At 39.2% G+C, this 15,953-nt stretch overlaps 1 protein-coding gene across 2 annotated transcripts; it reads left to right on the top strand.

Moving 5' to 3' along the window:
- The first annotated feature begins 886 nt into the window (after positions 1–886).
- On the top strand, positions 887–15,683 carry LOC149815240 (aldehyde dehydrogenase family 2 member C4-like). 2 transcript variants are annotated; one of them, XM_089989433.1, is made up of 9 exons: positions 887–1,056; positions 2,475–2,617; positions 4,468–4,851; positions 6,570–6,659; positions 10,297–10,470; positions 12,782–12,919; positions 13,186–13,323; positions 14,556–14,617; positions 15,336–15,683. In XM_089989433.1, the coding sequence occupies exons 1-9, from the start codon at positions 951–953 to the stop codon at positions 15,607–15,609; spliced, it is 1,509 nt and encodes a 502-aa protein (XP_089845559.1). In that variant the 5' UTR covers positions 887–950; the 3' UTR covers positions 15,610–15,683. The 2 variants fall into 2 exon arrangements, with proteins under 2 accessions (XP_089845559.1, XP_089845560.1); XM_089989434.1 differs by lacking the exon at positions 13,186–13,323.
- The last annotated feature ends 270 nt before the right edge of the window (positions 15,684–15,953 follow it).

The following is a 15,953-nucleotide window of genomic DNA, read 5'->3' as shown; positions in this document are numbered from 1 at the left end:
CCAGGAAAGTGGAACCCTTGTAAGGTGTTTGCATTAAGGGTGACAAAATTTCTCTTGATAATTAAAACTTGGGGCCATTTTTTATGCAGAGGGGCTGCATGCAGCTCCACTACTGCCTACCGTCCATCTCAACATTTCTCGAAATGGACAATGCGGCGACACTGCATATAATGTGAAGTCTTTAAATGTTGACAAGCATATTAAAGAAAAACAGAAAGTTTTGTAGGGATTATAAAATTCCCCCCAAAAAAGTTTCATTTTCTTTCCTACAAGCTGTGGATGCTGCCATTCACCTTCAAGATGAAGGACAGGTAAAATCGTTCTAAACGAGCTACCCCCTCTACTCTATGTGGATGGATCCTACAAGAGTTTCTCCCTCTTTTGACAGCTAATTGAAGTCACCCCCAATACAAGACCAACCAGAGGGGTGGTTGTGAAAGTATTGAGTCGGATCAAACCCGGCTGGCACCTGTAGCTTTCAGAGGTGGGCCCGGTAAGGCAGGATGATCGTTGGTGGGCTCCACCCGAAATTTTTTGTGGCTTGGATAAGAGTTCCTCATCACAAAAAAAAACAAACAAACCCATTTGCATGGGGTGTGACATAGAATGGTCAGGATGCACTCAAAATACTGAACTGTTTGGAGGGTCTGGGGGTGTCGTTCATGTGAGCGCATTGAAAGTCATACCTCACGACAAGAACTGGGGCCGACCCATAATTGCTCCCCGTCTTGGGGTATGACATGAACGGTCAGGATGCACTCAAAATACTGAACTCTCTTGAGGGTCGTTCATCTTGGTGATGAACGGCAGCTAGGGTCCCTCGGACGGTTGTAAGAACCTTGGACCTGATCTGCTCTCTATTTAATGGAAAGGCGAGGGAAGTAATGAAGGGCTAAGAGAGAGAGAGAGAGAGAGAGAGAGAGAGAGAGAGAGAGAGAGATTAAGAGGGGATGGGGTCAGAGGGGAGCAGTGAGTATTTGGGTGACCAGGCGAAGCTTCCAGAGATCAAGTTCACGAAGCTCTTCATCAATGGGAGATTCGTTGACGCTGTTTCAGGTTATTATTATTTGCTTTTCGAATCTGTATTGTTTTTTTTATACTGGTTCACGTTGTTTGTATTTTCTAAAGTGGACGAGCAATTTCCCAGCTCATCCGGGCAATCCAAACAACCCCCTTTATCTGTAAAACTGGGATAAGTTGGGATATTGAATCGCGAAGCATAATGAAATTTATCCCAACTTGTCCAACTTTTCTGCATAATTGGGTGCCTCCGAGGATCTGTGTGGCACAGAAAAACTGATGTGGTGCTGGTGTGAAATTGAAATCCAGGCTTTTGCAATTAGACGTTTGGTTCGATCTCATGAGATTTAGAAAGTGAATCTCATTTGCACAGCACCCTCAAAAGCCACCTAGCTTAAAAAAAGCGAGTTGTGCAAAACACCCCCTTCAAAGCAAGCCTTTGCAATTGAGACCTCATGAGATTTATTTAGAAAGTGATTCTCATTTGCACAGCACCCTACAAGCAACCGAACGTCAATATGAGGTTACCTCGGATTTGAAATCTCCACTTTTGTGAGATATAGAATAAAGTGCCATGAATTTGAAATCCGATAGGCATTCAAACCCACCCTAAATGTTATGCCATTGAGGATCTCATGTTGGTCCACATTTTACTTGGAGTTAAATAAAAACTATTTTAAGAAGACCAAAACTGAAAATAAATGAAAAAGAATTTTAAATTAAAGAATAAACATAGAAAGAGATTTGAACCTAGACAGCCTGCCAAGCCGTCTAGGCCCATTCCACTACCCAAAACTCCTTGGGGATCAGAAGTCAAATTACAATAATAACCTTCACGATCAATTGCTCAAATATTTACTTTTTTTTTTTTTTCTCTTTTTTATGATGATAAAAAACAATCATGGTTTTTGAGATATTTTAGAGATGATGGGTGTTCACCTGAGATTCATATTTGACAGTTTCTAGGAAATCTATGGCTCATATCAAGAATTTCAGAAAAGTGAATCTCATTTTTTTGCCAAAAAGGTTGACCCTTGAATGAATTTTTTATCAAAGAATAAATAAAAGGTGAAAAAAAAAAATCAATTTTGGTGTTTCTGATCCGAATCAGGGCCTGAATCTCATGTAAATAACTTATCCACCTGAGGCTGACCTTGTCTGGACTGTTTTTACACGCAAATTTTGCCAAAAAACCAGTAGTTAAACGTACAGAATTAGTTCATGTCTTAATGGATCTGGTTTCAGTTATAATTATCTCAATGGTTCAAACCGGGTCCAGATCCACGGAGTAGCTCCCCTGCTTTTGAAGATTAGTTATGACATGGTGGCACTGGCAGTGTATGCCATCCTATGTGGGATTGATGCTCATCTAAATGTTGCTCTTTCTAGATGTTCCCTTGTATGGTCACTTTCAATATAGATACATGGTCAATTTTGCTTTGTATATTTGACAGGGAAAACTTTCGATACAGTCGACCCTAGGACAGGAGAAGTGGTTGCGAAAATTGCAGAGGGCGACAAGGAAGACGTCGACTTAGCCGTGAAAGCTGCCCGCGAGGCTTTCGACAAAGGGCCATGGCCCAGGATGTCCGGCTCGGTAAGACATACTGAATCTAAGCTGAGTCCCATAGAGGCGTTTGATTGGATCTATTTCAGACCCGAAGGTCTGATCTGGCATGGGCTCCAAGCTAGATCCAATGTTTTACAACCAGAGAATCTTAGATCCCCAGGACTCCACTAAATAGAGGGAGGATCAAGTGCAATATGATTGCATATTTTTAGTGTGCTGCTGCACCTGATCACCCACCATCTGTAGCCGTGCCCCCACAGCTGACTGGCTATATCTAAAGATGGTGAGTGGCCAGGTGATCAGGTGCAGCAGCACGCTAAAAGTGTGATAATGTTCTGATCTCTAGACTATTGTTGGGGGTAGGTTTGAATCCCTCAGATTTCAAACGGGACAAAGTCCTTGGATTTGAGATTCGAGGAAACAGACCTTCCCTTATTCATTCTCAAATTCAGGATTTCCCTTTTCACTCACCTTTAAAAGAGTTGAGATCAAAGGAGGGGTTAAGTGCCATACTAGCCTATCGCATTGACAGCATTGCATGGGGCCCACAGCTAGATAGTGCAGCCCCACTGTCATGTGATTGTACCACTAGCCTATCGCATTGACAGCATTGCATGGGGGTCCACAGCTACATAGTGCAGCCCCACTGTCATGTGGTTAACCTGGACTTGACCTGGACCAAACCCTAGAGGGTCCGGGTATGGTGACAAATAAAAAGACCTAATTAAGACTCAGATCCGGATCTGAAGGTCTGGACCCGAATATAGTTTGTGAAATTTTATACCAGACCTAGGCCCAACCCGAGTTCCTATTAGGACCAGCAAATTTTCAATGGTCCGGGTTTGGTTCATGTAGTTCTTATCGAGTCCGGGTATGGTTTCTCTTATATTAAACCCGATATCATACCCGAAAATCTGGTCCTAAGTCTGGTTCCACTTGGGTCCGAACCAAACCTTACCCGTTGACACTCCTAATTACCAGTGTCAAATAGGCATGATACTTAGCCACTCTCTTGATCCCCGGCTCGAGGGATCTCAAAACCTCGAGTAGAGACCCCATGTTTGAGAAACCTTAAATCTTGGCATGGGACCTGCACCACATCGGCATGCCAGATGTCACCTCATGATCCGAGGCTCGATCTCAAACGCTCCCTAATGCATAGGTCTCAAATCCCATCAGATCCAAGATATGAGGCAATCAACACCCATAAATCTGATTCAGTCCCAAACCCATATGCAGACATGACAATGTTTACTTCCATAAGCCATAATTTGGACATTTCCTACTCAGATGATCATCAGAACCCTACCAGTTCTAAACTAGTCATGTAAATGGGTTGGATATGGGTCGGGTCAGGTCGGGATCAACCTGACACTGACTTTGAATTTTGAAGGTGGATCTCGATCTGACTCGGTTCTCAAGTTATAAATCTCGTAAAGAAATAGGACCCTGTGGTACTGGATCCAATGAAATGGGTAAATCTGTTGAGTCAAGTAAAACAGATAAATACCAATGGGGGGCTCGGCTTGTCTGGTAGGAGCAGCTAGTGAACGTCACCTTGTGTTGGGGCGTTGCAGGTTCAAAACCCAATGGTATAGTGTAACTGGTAGGGGTCTGCCTAACCCTAGCTTGCCTTTCAAGAAAAAAGTAAAAGAGATAAACACAGTGAATTAGACCCAATTCTGAACCGAACATGGCCATATCAGGTTGTCCTATTTTGACCTGGATCCAAATTTATCCGAGTATATCCATTTTTGTATCTGAACCTGACCCAACAATGTGGGTTGGATCTGATTCAGATTCAGGTGAGAACTCCAATCCGTTTCAACCGTACTCTCAAAATCCTTGGTTTAATCGGATACATTTGGCATTTGCAGGAAAGAGCAAGGCTAATGATGAAATTCGCGGACATGGTTGACCAAAGTGTGGACGAATTGGGCACCATTGAGGCATTGGACGCTGGCAAGGTCTTGGCATTGACCAAGGCCCACGACCTTTGGTTCGTGTCGGGTTGTCTCCGGTACTATGCAGGCGCAGCCGACAAGATCCACGGCGAAACCCTCAAGATGTCCAGAGCCGTCTTGGGGCATACTTGGCGCGAGCCAGTCGGCATAGTCGGGATCATAGTTCCTTGGAATTTCCCTTCCTTGTTGTTGTTTTCAAGCCTAGCCCCGGCCCTTGCAGTTGGCTGCACGGTCATAGTCAAACCGGCCGAGCAGACCCCGTTGACCGCACTCTACTACGCCCACCTATCCAAGTTGGTGAGCTAATCTCTTAGAACTACATGCTCATATTGGGAGGCAAATGGGTGGACGAATCTGCTAACTATTGGGTTGGGCCCCACTTAGACATTATGTCCTTATAGGGGAAAATTTCATTTACGTGCCAACCTTTTACCCTTAATTCCAAATATGATCACATGTTTCTGAAATTTCAAATATACCGAACTTTTTTTGAAAACTGTCAAACAAGGGCTTGCATTTATTATTTTCGTTTAACTCATGTTAAATCATAGGTCAAATTACAACAGTGACCTTAATCATTACAAGTTTATACTTTTTTTTAGGATAAATAAATACTTTTCAGTTTTAAGGGATAATACAACAAGAAACCAAAAAGGACTCATGTATTCCAATATGAGGGGGCGCGTTGATATGACTATATGAGGTTCCTATTTGACATTTTTAAGAAAAATTTGTCTGATATTTGAAATTTCATAAACATGTGGCCCATATTTGAAATTAGGGGCAAAAGTTAAATGAATTTTATCATGATTTTATCATGTTCAAAAACCTATAAATTTTGAATAAGCTCATGAAATTTTCAACACCCCCTTTCAAAATATTGCAATTTATTGTAATGTTAACATGTTTTCGAAGAAGCACATGGAAATTTCAAAATTATCAACCCGCTTCAAAATATTGTGATCTATTCTAATATTAACATGTTTCTCTATTTTTTAAGTTTCCCCCCATATTTTATATGTTTTATTCACTTTTTTGACCCTATGTCTAGGCTAATATCTTGTTGGGATTTTTCCAAGAAATTAAAATCTTAAAACTTTAATTTATTGCAAGATTTTGTCCTAGCTGTTTTTTTAAAATTTTTAGATAATCCAAGAAAAAACCCTCCATCACGGACCACGCATTGTCTCTCCTTTGATTGGTAAAATCCTTGAGGTCCCCCCCCCCCCCCCCCCAAGGGAATACACCCAACTTTGACCTTGTGTTAAGGGATGCCTGTGGGTTTTGAACTTGTGACGTTCTGTCAACTTGGTGACATTTACAAGTCAACCCTACCAGATGAACCGAGCCCTTATGGGCCTTGCCAAGAAATACTGATAATGAGAATTGTGACATTGTCTAGAATTATATAATATGGATTGGATCCATGGAACCAATACAAGTCCAATTGGACCCTTACTCATTTGTCGCCATTGTATTCTTTGAACTTTACATACCTAGATCCGCACCCGTAAAGAGGCAAAAATTAGACAACAAGAGACTGCGCTACCAGCCTACCAACTGGAGATGGACGGTTTGTTTTGACACCTCCTTGAAGTAAAATGGCAAACATTTAAAACGGGAAATAAAAGCAGTGAAATTCTAGTGAGAAATTGAAATTTCTTATTTTTATGTATTTTATCAGCAAATCCTTGGCAGAATTAAAAACCAGGAACAAAAATATGAAAGAAGAAACAAAATAAAAACTTAAAAATAAAATCAAGAACTCATTTTTAAAAAATATATAGCCGATAAAAAATAAATGCCATGATAAAATAGTGACCAATTGAGGTTTTAATGAAAATGTCACAATTTGTTCATTTTATAAAATGGTGAACTAAAGTATTGCGGTTTTTTGGAATGTTTTGAAAACATCACCAGTATTTGTCATTCTGTACTGGAGGACTACATGAGAAGAAGATGGGTCTCTTGGTTGATTTTGTTTAATTTTCCCCCCTCCTTGTATGGCATTGTAGGCTGGCATCCCAGATGGGGTGATCAACGTGGTGACTGGGTTCGGACCCACAGCTGGTGCTGCCATTGCATCCCACATGGAGGTTGACAAAGTAAGTACTTCAAAACCAAGCTTAATTTGATATATATATGCAAATAAAATATTTTTTGTGTTAGGCTCCCTACCATTAAAGAAAACTTATGTACATCAAAAGAAATATACAAAATAATTGCTTCTGTCGCCACAAGGATTAGGGCCGTTAGGCTGGTCAGATTGGGTTGTTTGGCACTGCACGTGCTTGCAAATTTTTTTGACCTATGGTAGCTTCTGTTAGAATAAAAGACGGAATAATGTTGTAAATCGGATTTGCAAATAACATGATATGCAAATAAAATATTTGATTTAAATCGTAATGAGGTTCAAGCATGTCATATACGGTTTAAAACCAAAATCCAAACAAAAACAACAAATCAAACATATGCATTGAATAGAATAAAAACAACAAAGAAAGCATGTTAATATTCTACATAAGGCTAAGGCGTATAAAAATACTCTCCTTAAAGAAGATTCGCCCCCACATACGGTGCAAAAGGTTCGGCGTCTTTTCTCCAGGATACAGTAGCCTTGGTGACCTGGATCGGTGCACTCCGACGGTAGATCACCCTTCGAATACAACCTCAGCAAACTACTGCTGCATAACTCTCCTTTTCGAAAAACACCCACAATGAAGCAAGAGAGCAGAAAGAGAGAAAACAAAAATGCGAGAGTCACTTGCGTCTAATGTAACCCGTCAACGAAACGATCTATTAACCATTTACGAAGTAACGTAACCTGTCAACAGAACGATTCGTTAACGATTTCTCTTTTCTCATTATTTAAAAAATAATAAATGCGGGATAAAAAAGCCAATTACCCAAACCCAAACCCGGCTCGGCACGGCGGGCTCGCGCATGTGTGGTAGGCATTCCATCCCCTTATTCTTTGGAAAAGTGATAGAATATGCATGTAGGTTATAAAGCCCACAACCTTTTTTGAGATTTTTCTATATGAGACTATTCCACATCATCAAAGTCCAAAAGTACTCTATAAATGAGTGGTTCCCAATTATTTTCTTCTTTGGATTACCTCATCTCTTCTTACATCCAACAACTTCAATCAGAAACCACAACCCATTTGACTGGTTTATTATCCTAGTAAACATGACTAGCATTACCCAGTCATTGCAGCAGAAGTTGACGATATGGTTTGGAAGCTGCAGCTCTCGAGGGAAAACCTGAATAAATGTAGTATCCCGAGCATACTTGTTGCATGCTTTATTTACTGATATACTGGTATCCTTTACAATCAGACCATGTTCACTATCTGGCACAGAGTTCACAAGAACACCAAGAGCAGGCCAAGTCTTTGTTAGGGAATGACTCAAACACACTATCGCTAGATTGAAGAAAAAAACAAAAGAGAAAATCAATCAGATAAAGAAGAATTTTTTTTACTTAGTTCGACAAGAGTTGCCTACATTCACGGCCGCAAGGAGTCTAAGTAAAGCTGTTTTTAAGTAAAATTATAAAACTATCCACCAAAATATTTTCACCTCCAACCGGCTGTCCAAAATCTCAGGCCTACATTTTTCCAATAAACTCTTTCCAAAATCTCAGAGCTGCCATTACCTATACTACCATGACACTCAAGCTTGAATATTCTTCCAACTATTGGTCTTCAAGTATTTGGGTCCTACTAACGCACACCATTGAGATTGACCATTTAACACAGTCCATCCAAGAAAAGCAGAGTCTGCAACATTTGTGTTCTTCACTCGCTTCAATCCTACACCCCCTCATTATAAGGTCTACGTAACATAGCCCAATTAAGAAAACGAAGGTGAGGAACCGAATCTGCACCATCTCATAGAAACGATGAAAAAAATCTTTCCAAAGCTGAAATGATGCTAACAGGGATTCGAAAAACCATAAGCCAACCCAGCTAGTTAACAAACGTTTTATCAGACGAATTCTCCCTGCAAAAGGAAGATGCTTCTTCTTTCAGCCTGCCAATCTACTATTAACTTTAAAGGTCTTCACTGGCTCTGTAATTTCTGTACAGTTCATTTCTGCGCCAGCAAAAGCAACTTTATACTGGTGCTGCCTCTGGGGTGCGCCAGTAAAAGTTTATTTTCTTGCAGTGTTTAATCAAGAGCTATTGACATAACCCTCCAGTTAGCTTACCATGAAAAAGAGGAACCACTAAATACTTAATTGGCAAAGTCCCCAACTGCCATCCAAATCTGTTACACAATCTAGCAGCTTCGTTCCTTCTCAAGTTAATTGGCACCATAGTAGATTTAGAAGCATTAACAGCCAGACCAGAATGATTTTAAAATCAACCAATAACTGTTGAAGATAAGATAAGATTCTACAAAAGGCCTTGCAGAAAATGATAACATCATCAGCATAGCAAAGAGATAAATTTTAATCAAGAGAGGGAGAGAGCAATTCATTATTTTGTATGCAATAATTGTTAGAAGCACACGGATTGTAGAAGAATTTAATTACTATTGTTCATAGAAAATGCTATTTTCTTAAATTAAAACGACTTGGGAGCATTTTTTTTTTTTTAAGAAAATTTTGAAACATGTTAATTAGATAGTACATGCGATTCTACTTGTCTACATTTTTACCTTTTTTTCCCTAACGCGATTCTACTTGTCTGCAACAAGTGACTGGCAAGATTGATCCTTTTTCTATAGTCCTAATTTAAGCTACTTGCAACTTATAAGAACATGCAGTTATTTCTCAAACAAACCCTACTTTGGTTCTTAATTTTTTGCGTTAAGAAAAAGAACCCGTGTTAGGGGTGACCGGTTCAGAGGGCACTTGTGCATGTTTTTTTTTTTTTTTGAAAGGCAAGCTGGGATTAAGCAGACCCCTGCCAGTTATACAACTATACCATTAATTGAGTTTTGAACCTGCAACGTCTCAACAAAAGGTGACGTACAATAGCTGCTCCTACTAGACAAGTCGAGTCCCCATTGGCGAGCACTTGTGCATGTGATGCAAGTGAACATGTGAAAAAAAAGCTGTAGTAAAGTTTCCTTCTTCTCAACGTCAGCCCTATTTATATTTCTACAATGGCCCAAGAACATGTTCATTCTTCAGCCACAGAGACATTTTTCAATTGCCAGGTAACCCTGCTCAATATAAACGATTTTCATTATGTGAAGTCACTCAAATTTCAAATCATTCACTTTCTTTAACTTCTCCCTATCCCATGTTCTAGTCTCCATATATCTAGAGGTCAAGGTGGCGCTTATGGAGTTTTATGTAGGGATGGCAGTGGAAAGGGGTGGGGTGGACAAGGTGTCTACCCCCACCCCCTTCTCGAAATTTTGCCCTCTATCTTCGCACGGGTCTTGATTGCAACCTCCATCCCCACTCTATTCCCCATTTTATATCCTCCATCCCTGGTCCAAACGGGGCAAGGAGGGGCCCCATTTTCCCGTTCTACTGTCATCCCTAGTTTTATGCTGTTAGGACAGCGACGTAAGTACATTAGGCTAAGAACAATACGAACTAGGTGTCTGATCCCAAATGCAGTTTCTGCTTGTAAAAAATGAAATGAAAAATGTATGAAAAATGAAGTAATCTAAGTAAATTCATTTGTACTCGTCCGAATGCCTCACGTGCCTAGCTGCAACTTTGAACTTTGTCATTGCACATATGTTTTGATGTTGGTTCTGGTTGGACTTTGTGTAGGTGAGCTTTACAGGGTCTACAGAAGTTGGGAGGCTGGTGATGGAAGCTGCTGCCAAGAGCAACCTCAAATCTGTTACTCTCGAACTTGGTGGCAAGTCACCTTTCATTGTCTTCGATGATGCTGATCTCGATATGGCTGTCAACCTTGCCCAAATTGCCTGCTTCCACAACAAGGCAATCTCTCTCTCTCTCTCTCTCTATATATATATATATATTGGTAATGTTGATCTTCATGAGTGGTAATGTTGAATTACTTTCGGCTCTCTCTCTCTCTATATATATATATATATATAATGGGTGACTAAAATATGTGAATGAGTGTGAGTTAGACATTTCTAATACTTTTTTTGCAAATCCAATCCTGCAAATGCATTTGGCGTGGTCCATTTGCTAGGAATCATCGACCTTTTGGATTATGTATTTTTAATAAAAAAATATGATTTTTGGATGCTTGAATATTTATGAAAATTCTAAGTCATTGATTTTCAGGTCTTAAAGGATCCTTCTTATTCATTGTAATCGGATGATCCAAGAGTCAAGCATCTAGATCATCTCGTAAAATTTAAGGAAAAAATATCTTTGAAAATCTCAGTTTACACTCCAGTGCACATATTCTCAGTTAATATATTTTAGTTATATATATAAGAAAATAAAAACCTACAAAATGAGCACGACGCAAAAAGAAACATGCAATTAGATCTTTTGTGTTTTTTCAAAATCTTGCTATACATATGTTATCTATATGCTTGTTTTTATAGGAATCACTTCTAATAGCATTTGACGATGCATGGATAGATATTTATAAGGTTTAAAAAAATCAATGGCCTATAATTTTTATAATTTTTTGAGGCTCTAAATACCATTTTTCATCCAAAATGCATGATCGAAGTGTCAATTTTTAGTAAATCAAGCATGCTGAACACATCTATGGGGTCGGAATTTTGAAAAAAAAATTACTGAAAATCCAATAACATGTTTCATTTAGTACGGTGCCTAATTCGTAGGTTTCTATTTCCCATATTTATATTTGGGTAAATATTGGCTACTAATGAAGGTAAGGAAAAATGAGTGGAAATCACTCTTTTATTAAAAAAATTTCCATTTTTTTGTAGATCAAACGTAATGGATGTGATCTACATAGTTTTTTAGTAGTAAACTTGTTTTGAATGGTGTATTTATGACAAATAAACTAGGTTTTTAAAGGGGTCCAAAAATCAATGGTCCACAATATGCCAAAATTTCATAACTCAAAAGTTCACAATTTTACACCAGAAAAACATGATCCAAGGCTTGATCCTTAGCAAACAAACCATGTTGAACACATCTATGCAGTTAGATTGAGTCTTTATAACTTGCACCTATATATGATTTCTAGCTCATTAGTTCCTTACCTTCATTAGTATTAAAAATTTCCTTCTCTCTCTCTCTCTATATATATATATATAAAATGGCCACTAGAATTGAAAATATAATAACCAGAGTGAAACCGAGTTTTTCATGGTTTTTTTTTGTTTTTTTCTTACATCTTATCATACGGAGCAGGCTCTTGAATCATCTGATTGTGATGCATGATGCTCATAATTTTAGTAAATATCCATGTATTAAAAAAACATGTTTTTCATAAAAAAAAACATAATCCAACAGTCCATTTCTAACAAATGGTGCATGCTGAACACATCTGCATAGTCAGATTTGCAAAAAAGCATCGAAAACATTCTCATATTCTAGTAGACTATATATATATATATATATATATATATATATATATATATATATATATATATATATATATATATATATATATATATAAGAGAGAGAGAGAGAGAAGTGGGAACGTTTCTGGGCAATTTTAGTTTTTAATTTCGCAGGCGTTCTCCTATTCAAGTGTTTTTTACACCCCTAATATACGCCAAAAAACAGTGCTATGATTTGGACTCAGTTTGAGACTCACTTCTTAAACTCAGGCATGGATTTGGATACACCATGATTTATCAATAGCCCCACTTCGATCCTCCATCATTTCTGGTTGGGTCATCCATCCATTCCAATAAAAGCTAACACCAATGTTGTCAGTATCGGCAGAAAATCGATACACTTCACCCCTGAATAGGTTATTTTTAATAAATATAAAAAATACTCAAAATTATTTTAATAGCTATGTCACGTGTCACGGTCTGTTTGACATGTAATAATTTTTAATTATTTTCAAGACGAGGTGGTATCCCATGTGGTAAGCGGGGTCCTGTGCTAAGCTCAAGGCTCAGGTTCGAATCCCTCTGCCACATGGGGCTTAAGAGTTATCTAGTAGGGGTCTACCTAACCCCAGCTAGCATTTCAAAAAAAAAATGATCACTCCATTGCAGGGTTTTTCTTTTCATAATATCATTCCATATCATTTTCTATGCTTAATTGGCTTGTTAGATCAATCAAGTGCCCTGATATTATCTCTTGAAGCTCTTAATGATGTTAGTGTTGCCAATTGCAGGGTGAGATATGCGTTGCTGGATCAAGGATTCTTGTCCAAGAGGGAATTTATGATGAATTTGTGAACAAGTCAGTAAATAAAGCAAAAGAATGGGTGGTGGGTGACCCTTTTGATCCCCTTGTTAACCAGGGTCCTCAGGTACTTAATCACAATGACAATCAAATTAGAATGTTAATTATGAACACAAAAAACATTCTTTTACAATTACATATTCAAAGTAAAAGTGCTTACGAATTGGGGTGGGAAACGGGCCGGCCCCGACTGACCCAGACCGCAAAATGGTCTGGGGCTCAGTCAAGCGCAGCCCATTAATTTGACAGGCTGGACCTGGTTCCAAAATGCTGGTCCCGGCGTGGCCTCTCTCTCTCTCTCATGTGTTTGTTTTTGTGATTGCATGGAAATAGATTGACAAGAAGCAATTTGAGAAGGTCCTTGCATACATTGAGCACGGCAAAAGAGAAGGAGCCACCTTGCTCACAGGTGGTAAAGCCTGTGGTGATAAAGGTTATTACATCGAGCCCACGATTTTCACCGATGTAAAGGTATATATTTCTCGAAATCTACATGATATTTCATATTATTTTTCCAATCTGTGCATTCAAGCGCACATTCATAACTTGCCTGACCTATGTCTGCTTAATATTTTGGGGACTAACTTATGGAAAAATTGCGTCTAGCTTAGGTGCCTGAATTTTTAAAGAAATTGCTCATATAATCACCTTAAGTAACTTTTTCTATCACTTCACTCGGTTGACTCAGTAAAATGACACTTTAGCCATTCCATTCCTCTAAACGATTAAATGTTAATAAGTAACTATATCCAGAGTTTGATTCTTTAACATGACACTTCAACCATTTAAAAAAAAAAATGAGTGGCAGTGTGTCACTTGGTGTAGTTTTTTTTTTTTTTGAAAGGCACGCTGGGGTTAGGCAGACCCAGTGGCAGAACCACATTGAGGTTAGGGTGGGCAGTGCACACCCTGACCCCATGAAAGAACCAGGGTGGCAGTGCTCATCCTGATCTTTTATGTGCAGTCTCCCCCACACGTTTCTCTCTCTCTCTCTCAACCCAAAAATCCTCCCAATGAAGGGGTTTGTTAGGCTGGTAAACGATCCGAGTTTGGCTCGTTAAGGCTAGACCCTGCTCTTTGCGACGAATCACGAGTTGGCTCATCTTCTACAAATTTTTTTAAATAGGGATGATTTTTTTTAATCTGGCTGGGCATATGCAATATAGGGATGATTTGTGAAAATATGTCATCAAGTTGATGAGATGTCACAAGTTCGAAACCCGCAGGGATGTCTCTTGCCACAAGGTAAAAGTTGTGTGTACTTTCTAGTGGGCATAGGGGAACCTCAACTGTTTTACCAACCGGATGCCTGTCAATGTGCAATCAGCACCAACGTGTGTGTGTGTGTGTGTGTTCCGCCTGTCTTGTGTTGGGGTGTTGCAAGTTCGAATCCCAGTGGATACATACGTGTAAATCAACACTATAATTTAGTCTTTGGAAGTAAGATCATAGCTTGTAAAAGTTGTTTAAAGAAAAAGGAAGAGGTGAACATATACAAGCATTCTATCAGGGTTTAGTTTAGTGTAGGATGCGCTTGCCTTTTGCCTTTTATAACTACCATCTGGTAGCTTGATAACCCTGATAATCAACAATGAATACTGGTGCGAACCCATTTTTCATAATTATTATCATGTAAATCTTTAAACCATAAGAATAATCTCTCTCTCTCATTCTTTTTCTTTTCCTCTTGTAATCACATCCAGGATGACATGATCATAGCTCGGGAAGAAATATTCGGGCCAGTTATGTCCGTAATGAAATTCAAGTAAGTTTCTTGGGTAATTCTCATTTTTCTAGCATGAAGCATTTAGTTACTGGAGAAAATCCATCACATTTTTTGAGTTTAAGAGCAAGCTTGCAAGCCTGTGATCCACTTTCTCTTCTAGGAAGTATCTAATCAATCTTTCCTCAAGAGTAAGGGAGTGAATATACTTTTTTTTCTCTAGGCTTTTCACTCATTTAAAAAAAAAAGAAATCTCAGTAAGAAAATTTTCATTTATTTGAAAAGTTGTCCCTTTCTCATAAAAAAATGATTCATGTGTTTCTCACTCTTAAAATCAAAATTGTCTATGTTTCTCGGGTAAAAAACTGCTTCATGGGTCTGCAAGTTTGTGAGGGGACATGTTTGTTTCACCCTTTGTTGAGAAGATGCCGTGTTTCCTATGAAAGAGAGTCTCTTTCATAGGAAAGGATGAAACAAGCATATGCTTGTGCACCATTGGGAATAAGAACCCTCTCTCGCTCTAGTGTTGGTGTATGACAAGATCACGAATTCAGATAATGTTTGCATTAGCACACTCGAACCCGTCTGGTAGGAATCCATGAATTTGGTAGGAATCCATGAATTTGGTCATGTTCGGCATGATAAACAGATTTACTCTTAATTAATGTTGATTTGTACCTTTTGAAAATGCTAGTTTAAGAAACCAAGGAAAGAAAAAATCTCCCTGACTGTTATTAGTTGTTGGGGATGTGATGATCAGGACCATTGAGGAGGCCATTGTAAAGGCCAACAAGACCAAGTACGGGTTGGCTGCTGGCATAGTGACCAAGGATCTAAATGTGGCAAACACGGTTGCGAGATCGATTCGGGCTGGCGTGATTTGGATCAACTGCTACTTAGCATTCGATTCGGATTGCCCGTACGGCGGATACAAGTTGAGCGGGTTCGGTCGAGCACTTGGCCTGCATGCTCTAGACAACTACCTCCAAGTGAAATCTGTTGTCACTCCTGTTTACAACTCTCCATGGCTCTAAGTTTGTACTTCCAATGTAGAATAATTACATGATCTTGAGCTGGTCTACACGAATTCTGTTTTGGTGACAAGAAATTTGGCATTAAACTTGCCTGAGCTAAAACTATAGAAGTAAGTTACAGGAGGAGAGCCCCGGGGGCAGGGGTCCTAGCCTCGGAGTTTTACGCAGCCGGCACGACAACCGTAGGTATTGCAGGCTGAGCCAGCATGACCAGGTCGTCAGGCCGGGTGCTGTTTCTTCCGGTTATAAATTTTAAAAAAAAGTTATAAAAGGAGAAACATCTCGGACTGGTAAAACAAACCAAACAAGCTAACCATAGCTTTCTCTTATTGACCTGATCCAAT

The sequence above is a fragment of the Nuphar pumila genome, chromosome 15 (assembly GCF_984573655.1).
Source record: "Nuphar pumila chromosome 15, dmNupPumi1.hap1.1, whole genome shotgun sequence".
NCBI lineage: Eukaryota > Viridiplantae > Streptophyta > Magnoliopsida > Nymphaeales > Nymphaeaceae > Nuphar > Nuphar pumila.
This window is presented reverse-complemented; position numbering and strand designations above follow the sequence as displayed.

Bases quoted from the DNA above. Each gene is read 5' to 3' on its own strand.
- LOC149815240 (XM_089989433.1), top strand. From the start codon at position 951: ATGGGGTCAGAGGGGAGCAGTGAGTATTTGGGTGACCAGGCGAAGCTT. The intron at 4,852-6,569 runs GTGAGCTAATCT...ATGGCATTGTAG, and splicing joins ACGCCCACCTATCCAAGTTG to GCTGGCATCCCAGATGGGGT. The intron at 12,920-13,185 runs GTACTTAATCAC...GCATGGAAATAG, and splicing joins TTGTTAACCAGGGTCCTCAG to ATTGACAAGAAGCAATTTGA.